Genomic DNA, 10,733 nt, shown 5'->3' with positions numbered 1-10,733 from the left:
AGGAAGTGAAATATTGCCATTGCCATCAGCCTTCCAAGTGCAATCTCTAGGTTTGCCTCACTGAATTAGATTGCAGTCCATCATTAGGTTTATCACGATCTGTTATCTGGTATAATGGGCTAACCGAAACTACCAAACGAGCTCGTGCATGATGAGATTGGCCTAGTTATGGTGTCAGAGTGCTTTTCAGTTTTCACCCCTGCCAATAATCGATCATCATTCTGAGAAATAATGACACGGTCTTCTTTTCTTTTGAATATGATTGGAGAACAATCCTCATTACGTAGTCTGTCGCATTTTCAACAAAAAGATACTATGGATCCATCAATATTTTGGAAGCACTATAAGCCATAAGCACAAGCACATTACTAAGCATGAATGGCTACATTCTGGAAGCATAGTGAGACTGGGTGCATGAAACACTTCTGGAAGAGTAGTGAGACTGTACATGCAACACGTTAAAGTTTAAAGGTTTAGATAATTATCTGCATCCAGAAGTCAATTTAAAGCTGATACACAGATAACAAACTGAATGAGAACTGCAACTTCCCTCTTATCACGGGAGTAGCCTACCAACTTCCCGCTTCAGCCACGAGGTGCGCAGCCTGGGTTCATAGGAGAGAAAGATCTCCCGGTTCTCGGTGTCCTTGAAAACATCGGAGGCTAAGACCTTGACTTCATCAGACACATCCGCCATGGTGTTCATTGCTTTGATGCAGCTCGAGATTGTGAACTGATCGGCTTCCTTTGCTTTCTGTTCTTTCACGCGAGCTTGCTTCATCCTGAAATTTAGATAGGTCTCCATGATCTGCTGGATGTCTGAAACCTTTCGCTTCTTGCACCTGTCTCTCTGCGGCTCTCCGCAAGAACTTGACTGGGCCTGTTCATCAGCTCTCCTTTTCCTTCCCTCTGCGCCATGCTGTTGTCGTCCCAGTACCTCCTCAGGATGGTTATGCAAAACGTCAAGATCATCTATACCTTGTGGTCCTAATGCCGTTCGTTGAAGTAGGCTGATATTGTTCCATGTCTCGTCAAAGTTTGCATTAATCGTTCCACTAGGCCTTCCAGACATGTCTGGGGTTGTGCTCATGTTGTTGACTCCCTCATCAACATTTCCAACAATATTCTGAGGTGAAATATGTCCTCCTTCAGGAATAGGACCTATGACGGATGCATGTATATCAGAAAAGCAAAGGGCAACACTGCAATTCTTCTCATTAGTCTTTATTGTGTTGAGGTGGCGTGCATGTACGTGTGCATCCGGGGATAGGAGGGAGGTGCATACCATCAAATAACAGCTCCAGCGAATCAAGCAGTGGAAAGCTCTTAGTTTGGAACTTCCGTGCCTTGGGCATATCCTGCCAAATTAAAAAAAGAATATTAAAATTCTACCTTTGCTGCTTATATGATAGAGCAGAAGAGTTAAATCCTCACCTCAATTATCTCATCCCAGATTTCATCTGTCGCTCCAATCATGAATGCACCCTGGTCCCATGAAACACCATCACGCTGGAGGATCAATTTTATCAATTTGTAATCTCTCTTCAATTGAGTCTCATGTTCCTGGATTTGCATTTTACTAAACTTTGCTTCTGGATACCTCATGTTGAAATCCTTAACAATTTTCCTCCACCCCTCTGTTCTCCATCCATTTGGGGTATGATAATGTGAATTATTGTTCTCATGTAGTATATCAACAAGGCCCTTTTCATACTTCATCATCCATCTTGCTCGGTGTGCCATTTAACCCTGCAACAGGCCAGAAAGCATAAATTGTATTGCTCTGAAGAGGGAACCTAAAACTAAAATTTAATAATGCCTCATGTTTTGCGCTTAACCCTACTATATGATAAGTACTCTAGACCTATACTACTTGGTACATGTTCTTTACAGACTCAATAGTAAGTTACATTGCATTCTCATAGGAATAAGTAACCCAGTTCTGTAGGTACAAGGACAGCTATTCAGCTAATATCTACATGAACCTAATAGTACTCAGTAATACAGAAAGAAAAGACTGCATTTTATCTCTATTGAAGGTGAGCACGAATGAAGCATGACAGTGCCACGTCACTATGTCAGCTTCTTTTTCACACGGTGTCCATTTAGAATCGAGACCAGTGAACAACAATATATATAGCAATCAAAAGGTTTTTAAAATTATTTTCACATGTCACCCAGAACCCACTAAGTACATACACTTAGAATCATGTACATAATCCTATGGGACAGTAACCTAAACAGGACGTAAGATTTCCTTGGTTTTGTGTGCCACAACCATCCACCCAAAATGTTTTCTTTAGCAATTGGCGAACAAGCATGCCATTGATTCTACTACCATTTGGAAATCATTGAGAATGCACAAATCCATTCAGTAATCCGTAGCACAGTTTTTCCCGTACTAGTTTGCTACAGCGAATGGGATTACTGCAATTATGAACAAACTCAATCATGGTGTGCACTGATATTTCGACCCGACTATGCTCACAGTCTGTGTAGAAACAGTGCTACTAAACAAATCAAAGGAAATGCGAGAGAGCTCTCAAAACAGAAAACGATTGCATCAATGACCCAAACTATAAAAGATATAAGTATTTGCTGCTTTGTTAGAAAGATTAGCCTCACTGAGGTAGTGGCTCCCAAGACCAAATACAGTCAAGTTCAAGCAACATAGGCGAAAATGCATGTGGATAGTTGGAGACAAATACATCTTGCTCCAGCTACTACTGATCAGCAACAAACAGAAACCTACTTGCACAGACGCCCTATTCATAAGCCCGACAAGAATTTAATCGAACCCAAGTTACATAACAACGAACAGAACCACATCGAGCAACCACCGAACCGATTCGACACCATCGAGCAGCATTGAGCGAGCCGCAGCCTCGGCAGCAAACGCTATCAGCAACGCCGCGTCAAAACCAGAGACTCGCAGGATTGAGGCCGCTCGAACCCACCCCGGCGGATTCAAACCCGCTTGGAACGCTACCTAAACGGGAGGGGAGGGGCCGCAAGAGCAGGGCCAAGGCCCAAGGCAACGGTGAGGGAAGGATCTAGGTACCTCCGCGCCGAGCTCGCGGGAATCAGGAGAAGCGGCAGAGGCGCTGTGGGCGGGCCGCGAGCCGGCCGTCTCGAGCTCAACGGCGTCGAAGCCTCGCGTGCTGCGGTCCCCGATCGCTGCCCCGGGCCGCGTAGGGTTTCCCCTCCCCCCCTGTTGGGCGTGGAGGCCGGGCTGTTTGGTACCCGTGATTTGTCCCCAGCCAAACGTGGTTTTGCTACCGAAAATCCAAATTAGAGAGGAGGGGTGAAATCTGGAAGTCGTAAAAATTGCTGGAGGACTTGCGTTAATCGTGCTCCATCTAATTTAAAATACATGTCTACATATAAAATTTATAGATTTTTTTTGTGTGGGTACAAAATTGCATAGATTAACAATTTATAAGTAGGGGTGGTTCTAGGCTGACCCACTCAAAATTGAATAAGATTAGAACTCGGCATTTTTAGGATCCGATTCTTAAATTACCTAGATTAAAAATTAAGATTCTTTACCACCATAAGTGAGGTATCTGAGGAAGAGACCCTCGTGTGAGCGAGGGTACAAGAACACCACGTGGGATCAATCACGTTCACCACCATTCGAGTGGGTCTTGAACCCGCTTCGCGGCAATCCGTGTCATTTTAGTTTTAACGGTGAACCCGTCCGACCCAAGGATCACTGCACATCAGCTTGATAACGGAATGCTATTGTTAACAAGCTTCTGGAGATGAGGAGTAATCCTCATACAAACGGAACGCTTGAGATATGCACATAGAAACCACACTCATTCGTCATTTCCTAGTTCACTTCTCGAGTGAGCTCTATATTTCACAATTTCTATTTTCTTTGGACAGCGAAAGAAGAATCATTAAAACTCATAGCGACATTACACTTCTCGATAAGAGAGACACATATGCTTTGCACTTGTAATGTATGCACACAAAGAAATTTCTAGCTACATGGTGGACATATCTTGCGCTTCAAATTTCTGCATTTCCACCAGATGACCTGTCCCTACTTAACAGATCATTTGGGACATTTGGAGAAATGGCCTCCCCCCCCCCCAGGGATTGAATCCACGATTCTTGGCACCCATTCTCTGCAGCTCAATTTTCTCACTTCTCGGACAATGAAATGAGCTGCAAAACCAGAGAGAGAAGATTTTGCTTCAAAATAATGTAATGGCCTGAACTTCTACAGCAATCGCATATCAATATAGGTAAACAAAGCAAAGCCACGCACCTGACTAGCGACCTCAAGCAGACGCCTGTTACTTTGTGGTGAGTCTGTCAAGATCACTTGAGATTTGTGTTCCTCTACTGGACCCATATGATGGAGAATCTTGTCAGTGACAGAATCATCAGTACTATTCTCAATGCGCTTGCTCTTTCGCTTCCTACGGTTGAATGTGTACATGCATGCAGTTCGATTGGAACTGATAGAGGATATGGTTGCATTTTCTTCATTGGTTGAGGAGCTGACAATAGGAGCTACACCAAATTTGTCTAAATCCAAGTTGCAAATATGTTGGCTCGTATCTTCTTTCTTATCTGATGTAGTAATCTCTTGTGTTCTGCACTCTGAGAGGTCTTCTTTCATGTTAACTGTAACAAGATAATCATGTTTAAATGATGATAATATATCCGGATGAGAATTGAGTGTTTTAGAATAGTACCTTCATCTTCAGTGCTGTTTTTCATTGGTTCTTCAGTGCTGTTTTTCATTGGTTCCACGGTCTGCATAGACCTATTATCAGAATCAAACGGACCCTGCATTGGGTCAGTCAGATACTTCGTGGCTTCAGTAACATGTTGCCCAACATGATTTTCACCATGTCTATCAAATATCTTTGAAGGAGAAAGATCATGTTCAAGGGCCTGAAGTAGCAGCATACATCCATTACCATCAGAAGTGTTGGATGCTTCATTTTCTGTTTTCCTTTGCACCTTATTTGCAGTATGCTTATATATAGACCCACTTCTTTTGCTCCTCCTACGCTTGCAGTATCTTAGATTTCCAGTTTGGAGTACCTCTGCCTCCAGGCAGCAAAATTTTTTAGCAATTACTTTCTTTCCACTGATCGAAAGATTTTTCACTTGACCAGCATTCCGACCACTTCGTCCCAAGGGTGTCTCTACACTTCGAACATGCTGTTTACGTGAACTAGTATTTCTGGCACCTCTACTGCAATAGCATATGGCTTCCTTATGTGTAATTGCCCTAGACAATGCAAGATAATGATTGCAATTGTGCAGGTCCTCCATTTTCCCCACATTTTCATCCTCCTTTAAATTTCTTGGAATACAATAAATTTCAGAACTTACTGGAGATTTACTTCTATCTCTCATGCAGATCTTAGAAAGATGACTGCTCATCTCGCTATCATCAGTTTTCTCAGGGTCGGAGCATCTGATTCTGTTTTCTTTAGCTTGAATTTTTGTCTGGTTCAACTCATTTTTTGCTTTCTCCAGCTCTCCTTCAAGTGAGAGTACAGTACTTTGGGCACTATGCAGCTGCATCTCAAGTTCTTCAATCCTTTTAATGTGAGCCGAAGATTGCAATTTTGCTTCTTTGATCTGCACACACACAAACATATTTGGAAATCAGACAAAGTGAGACAGAAATCACTTTATCATATTATAATGCAATAATTTAGGAGAAGTTTATAGGGGCACAGATACAGGAAGAAAGTGCAGAATGACTGGTAGAAGTTAAGCGCTGTTATCCATTACATATTAAATATTAAGGTCCTATCAGAAAAGGTAATCATGACTTGTTTAAATTATTATAGTTAAGAGCACAGCTTGCCCATTTCACGCCAAACTCCATCATCAAAACTAACTAAGTCATCTCAAAATAACTAAATCTTAATTGCCTTGACAGAAAGTGAAAGGTGCAGTGCAAATTTCTGACAGTGCTCATTGAGTCAGTGTAACTTGATTCAAATTTGACAGCCATTTGGAAGAAATCGATTGTTAGAGACCATTGGAATCCAATGAAAAAAAATAACTACAGGTTATCACAAGTTCGTAGGCATCCCCTCTGCTCAAGGAGTCGCCAAAATCAAAGTAGACAAGCAGCAACATTATCCCCCTACGCAAGTATTCAGGAACCTGACTGACTGAAGTAGCTGCATATTTCAATATCATAGAACTGCACAACTTCTCATCTCTCAAATACGAATTGGCAAGACAATCACTCCCAATCCAAGCAAGCAAGGACGTTCCTGAACACAATCAACGCCACTGCATGCCGCGTTGCACACTGATTAATTTCAACTTCAAACTCTAAAAAAATATTTCAACTTCATCAGAAAGGCTAGCATAACATTGCAAACCGTAGAAAGGCTAGAACAACATTGCAAACCGTTTCGATCCGGAATCCAAGCAGAGAAAGAAAAGGAGACGAAGGCGGAAAGGGGGGAGGTCGGAATTAAACACGACGGTGGCAAAGAAAGGCGACCTTGGAGTCGGAGATGGCCTTAAGGCGCAGAAGTGCGGCGACGGCGTCATCCCTAGCAGCGGCCATCCCTCCCACAAGCGCGGCGGCGCGCCGCTCAGCTGCGAGGATCCGCGCCGCCGCCTCCCTGGCGGCGTTCAACATGACCTCCGCGGACGCTCTCTTCACCGCTTCAATCGTCGTCATCTCGGGCCACCCAAGAGATGAAAGCTCCGATCCTTCGCCAATGGCGGAAGATCGGGAGGCGAAAATGTGCGGGAACTTTGGTTTCCTCCTCACCTGGGATTGGGAAGCCGAGACGGCCGGAGTCTGGTGTTTCTTGGGCAGTTTTTTTTTTTTTTGATAGGGTTTCTTGGGTAGTTGGGCGGAAATGTGGTGGAGTGGAGCGGGGCAGGCTTAAAAAAACCGGCCGGAACCGGTTGGTTACCGCGGTTACCAGTGTTACCGGCCCGGACCGGTTTCGGTTTCGGTCGGTTGGAAACCGGCCCAAATTCAAATTTTAAATTTGAATTCAAAAAAATGGAAAAATCTCAAAAAATTTCTAAAAATACTTCAAGTTGCGACGAATGTAATGGTGTCAATTTTTTTGAAATATTCGTTGATTTACCATATTTTGCGGGCATTTGAATTTAAATAAAAAAAACGATCGGCCCATTAAGGCCCAACGGCCCGTAACCGACACTTAAGGCGCCCCCCCCCCCCCCCACCCACACAAGCCTCAGACCGGCGCCCCCCTCCCTATTTCCCCCTCCTCCCTCCAGCCGCCGCCAGGACGCCCAACCGGCGCTCAACGCCGGATAGCCGCTCGGATATCGTGGCTGGCCGGCCGGTAGCACCGGTTAGCCGGCCGGCGCCCGGATCTAACCGGCTGCACCGGTTAACCGGCCGGTAACGACAGTAAGCCGACCCCTAGAGGCGGTAAGCCGGACCGGCGCGTCGGTAAGCCTTCCGAAGGTTTTTTTTTCTTTTGAGTTGATTTACAATATTAGATGATTTGTTTTAGGATTTAGATGTATGATCTAGGTGTACTTAGGATTTAGATAAGATTTAAGTGTATGACGTAAGGATTTAGGTTGATTTGATTTAGGTTTATTTAGGATTTAGGTAGAATTGAATATTAAGGTGCATATATGTTTTTAGGATTTATGTGATTGATATGTCTTTGTTGTCCATTTGTGCAGATAGACAATGTCAGGTAGAGATAAAGATGTTTTATGAGAACATGATGAAAATTTTTATCCCGGATGGCGATGCAAGTATTGTAATACGCAGAAAGCAGGAGGTGGTGCGACTAGATTGAAACAACATTTGGCTCACCGCGGGGCGGAGGTGGTCCATTGCAGGGATGTGCCACCAGATGTGCGGGATTATTTTCAGCGTGACATTGAGAAGGCTAGGAAGACAACTGCTGAACGGGCTCGAGAGAGGTTGAGATGGGAGAAGGCTGCAGCGGAGGGAAACAATCCCGGTGAAGAAGAAGATGAGGAGACTCAACTGCAGCGTGCCTTGGACCTATCGAGAGCGCAAGCAGAGTACCGACGAGATTGGAACAGAGAGGAGGTGCATACGAGCATGGAGGGGGTAGTGGTTCGACGAGGGGGAATCCTTTGCAGAGGATGTTGCGTAGGGCAACTTCGCAGAGGGAGAGTCCTGCGGTGGAGGATTATAACGTGGCATCCGGTGGGAGAAGAGGAATGACCCAACAAAGAATTGATACAGGCTCCTGGATGTAGAAGGATAGGAATGCAAAGGAAGCTATTGGTAAAACTTGGTCAAAGTTTTTCCATTTTGCGGGAGTACCTGGAAGACAGGCTGACAATCCTTACTTTGTCAGCGCGGTCAGGGAGACACATAAGTGGGGTATGTTTTCTTTCATTCGTATGAGACCTATGAGCTTACATTTCTGTATCTCATGATTTTCATATATTTGCAGGTGAAGGTATCGCATCACCAACTGGACGGAATATTGATGGCAAGTACCTTGATCAGAACGAGCGAGACTTGAAGACGAGGTACGTAAATTTTCAGAAAGACTGGCGCTTATTTGGCGTCACGTTGATGTGTGATTCATGTACTGGGCCGACGAGGATGAGTGTCATCAACTTTTTGATATACTGCAATGGAGTCATGTGGTTCCACAAGTCTATTGATGCGAGTGGAAGAACTCAAGATAGCACATACACTCACCTAGGGAAGAGGAAATTCCAGAGGGGGCATACGAAGGGTGACTCGAAGCGTCAAAAACAAAAAGGAAAAGTATCAGCAAAATCAGTGAATAGCGACACGTCCACTGATAATGGCGATGGTGCGCGTAGTCCACCGTATCAGGAGACTGGGGATAGCAGCTCCGCCGGTGCTGGTGACGGTAGTGACGGTGCTGATGCTGGTGGTGGTGGTAGTGGTAGTGGTGGTGGTATTCCTATTCGTTTCACAGGTATACATTGCACATATATATGCACACCTGTTTCTGGTTATGAGTACTAATTATTATATATGGTTAATTGCAGGGGAGACTCAGTTCACACATGCTACTTAGGACCCCGATCATGGAGCACCGGAATCGCCGAGGAGAACGGTTGGACCGACGGACTACGACAGTCCACAGTATTCTTCTTCGTACTACAGCGATACCTCGCAGTCTTTTCACTATCCCATACCTGACATCAGTATGCAGACACAGACGAGATGGGTGTACGAATGGGAAGACCCTCATTTTTACACTATGTTAGTTCAAAAATGGGAGACAACATCGGCGTGGACAGGGCAATCTTGGCAAGACTACAAGGCTGAACTGCTTAGAGTGCGAGGTTTGAATGTGATGTCCATCGCCGAATACCAAATGAAGTCCAGAATGGGGTCTTCCCATTCTTACGTTAAACTATTATTAATGTGTATCAGTGACTACTGTATTTGTAGGCACGATTATGACTATGGTATTTGTATGTGTAACGAACATGGCACCATTGATGCCATTTCGAGTGATTTTGGTGATCGAATGACAACACAACACTTGGACTAATATGATTGTTAAAGATGACCATTCAGGCTTTTAGGTTCAAGTGATGACAAAGAGAAGATAGGCGTAGCTAGGCCCAAAGGGCCGCCCCCTACGGGGGTTCCGCTACCCGGTTAGCGGACGGGGGTCGAGGGGGAGCCGCCCCTCGCGGGTCTCAGGGTAGCGCCCTGAAAGCTCTTCGATTCAGGAGCACCGGAAGAACCGACGCCAGGGCATCGGAGCATCCGGTGGTAGTCGGAAGAACCGACGCCATAATACCTTGGTGCAGAAAGGAATCGAAGCCAAGTCAGCCTATAGGCACCGGTTGAACCGACGGTCCAAAATAGCGCATTGGTGCATTGGCCGTCCTTTGTACCAGAGACGATGTCAAGTGCCCAGGAGAAGTTTCTTCAGCACCGGTTCAACCGACGGTGCATCGGTGCATACCACCGGTGTAATGACGTCAGCGTCCAGGAGAAGATTCTTTCAGCACCGGATTGAACCGGTGAGGCATCGGTGCATTGCATCGGTTCAACCGGTGGTCTCTGCGTCAGCTGTCAGGACTTCAACGGCTACTTCATGTTGTGAGTGACCGGATGAACCGACACTACCCCACCAAGAGGCATCGGTTCTTCCGGTGATACGCAGATTTTCAGCTAACCGTTGGAGCAACGGCTACAAGACTTGGTGGCCTATATATATGCCTCACCCCGTCCATTTGAAGTGTGCTGGAGTTGCTGAACATCCCAAACACACCCAAGAACATCTCCAACCACCATAGAGCTTCATTGTACATTATATAGGCTTAAGCACACTTGTGAGAGTGCTTAGTGCTTGTTTAGGGATTAGTTCTTGCGAGAGCTCCCTTGAGAGAAGTCTTGCTGCGGCAAGCAACTTGTGATCCGTCGTGTGACCCTCCGTCTTGGTGTGGAGTGGCAACGACACTTTGTGCGGGGGAAGAGGAGGCCCCCTCCTTGGTGGAGAAGCTCCGTAGTGGATTTCGGCCGGGTGACCGAGAGAGACGGTGGCGGTGCACGAGACTCGGTGTCTTGTGGGCACTTGCCTTTGCTTGCCGGCATCGCCATTGGTGGCGTAGTGCAAGACGGTGATCGGAAGAGCCTCGGTGTCCCGTGGACGTAGGCGTTTATGCCGAACCACGTTACATGACCGTGTCTACTCGGGAGTTTGCATCTCTCTTGCACTTACCTCTTTACTTACCGCATTACGTTTCCGCACTTACTC

General features: G+C 45.5%; 2 protein-coding genes across 2 annotated transcripts; both read right to left on the bottom strand.

Moving 5' to 3' along the window:
* Positions 1-330: 330 nt before the first annotated feature.
* LOC120682762 (L10-interacting MYB domain-containing protein-like) lies at positions 331-3,297 on the bottom strand. The gene is made up of 4 exons (XM_039964772.1): positions 3,062-3,297; positions 1,435-1,749; positions 1,286-1,358; positions 331-1,161 (listed from the first exon to the last, which is right to left on the bottom strand). The coding sequence occupies exons 2-4, from the start codon at positions 1,741-1,743 to the stop codon at positions 557-559; spliced, it is 987 nt and encodes a 328-aa protein (XP_039820706.1). The 5' UTR covers positions 1,744-1,749; positions 3,062-3,297; the 3' UTR covers positions 331-556.
* Positions 3,298-3,803: 506 nt separating this feature from the next.
* Positions 3,804-6,880, bottom strand: LOC120683410. Its single transcript, XM_039965487.1, has 4 exons — positions 6,500-6,880; positions 4,713-5,613; positions 4,280-4,641; positions 3,804-4,176 (listed from the first exon to the last, which is right to left on the bottom strand). Exons 1-4 carry the CDS (start codon positions 6,680-6,682, stop codon positions 4,153-4,155), a joined length of 1,470 nt encoding a protein of 489 aa, XP_039821421.1. The 5' UTR covers positions 6,683-6,880; the 3' UTR covers positions 3,804-4,152.
* Positions 6,881-10,733: the final 3,853 nt, after the last annotated feature.

The sequence above is a fragment of the Panicum virgatum genome, chromosome 7N (assembly GCF_016808335.1).
Source record: "Panicum virgatum strain AP13 chromosome 7N, P.virgatum_v5, whole genome shotgun sequence".
Taxonomy (NCBI): Eukaryota; Viridiplantae; Streptophyta; class Magnoliopsida; order Poales; family Poaceae; genus Panicum; species Panicum virgatum.
Note: the sequence above shows the minus strand (reverse complement) of the source record. Positions and strands in the feature narration are given on the sequence as shown.

What these genes read in the sequence shown, in the direction of transcription:
- LOC120682762 (XM_039964772.1), bottom strand. Translation starts at nt 1,743, where the DNA reads ATGGCACACCGAGCAAGATGGATGATGAAGTATGAAAAGGGCCTTGTT. An exon ending in TCTGGGATGAGATAATTGAG is followed by an intron (nt 1,359 to 1,434) that starts GTGAGGATTTAA and finishes TTAATTTGGCAG; the next exon opens with GATATGCCCAAGGCACGGAA. An exon ending in GCTGGAGCTGTTATTTGATG is followed by an intron (nt 1,162 to 1,285) that starts GTATGCACCTCC and finishes CATCCGTCATAG; the next exon opens with GTCCTATTCCTGAAGGAGGA.
- LOC120683410 (XM_039965487.1), bottom strand. Translation starts at nt 6,682, where the DNA reads ATGACGACGATTGAAGCGGTGAAGAGAGCGTCCGCGGAGGTCATGTTG. An exon ending in AGGCCATCTCCGACTCCAAG is followed by an intron (nt 5,614 to 6,499) that starts GTCGCCTTTCTT and finishes GTGTGTGTGCAG; the next exon opens with ATCAAAGAAGCAAAATTGCA. An exon ending in TGCTTGAGGTCGCTAGTCAG is followed by an intron (nt 4,177 to 4,279) that starts GTGCGTGGCTTT and finishes CTGGTTTTGCAG; the next exon opens with CTCATTTCATTGTCCGAGAA.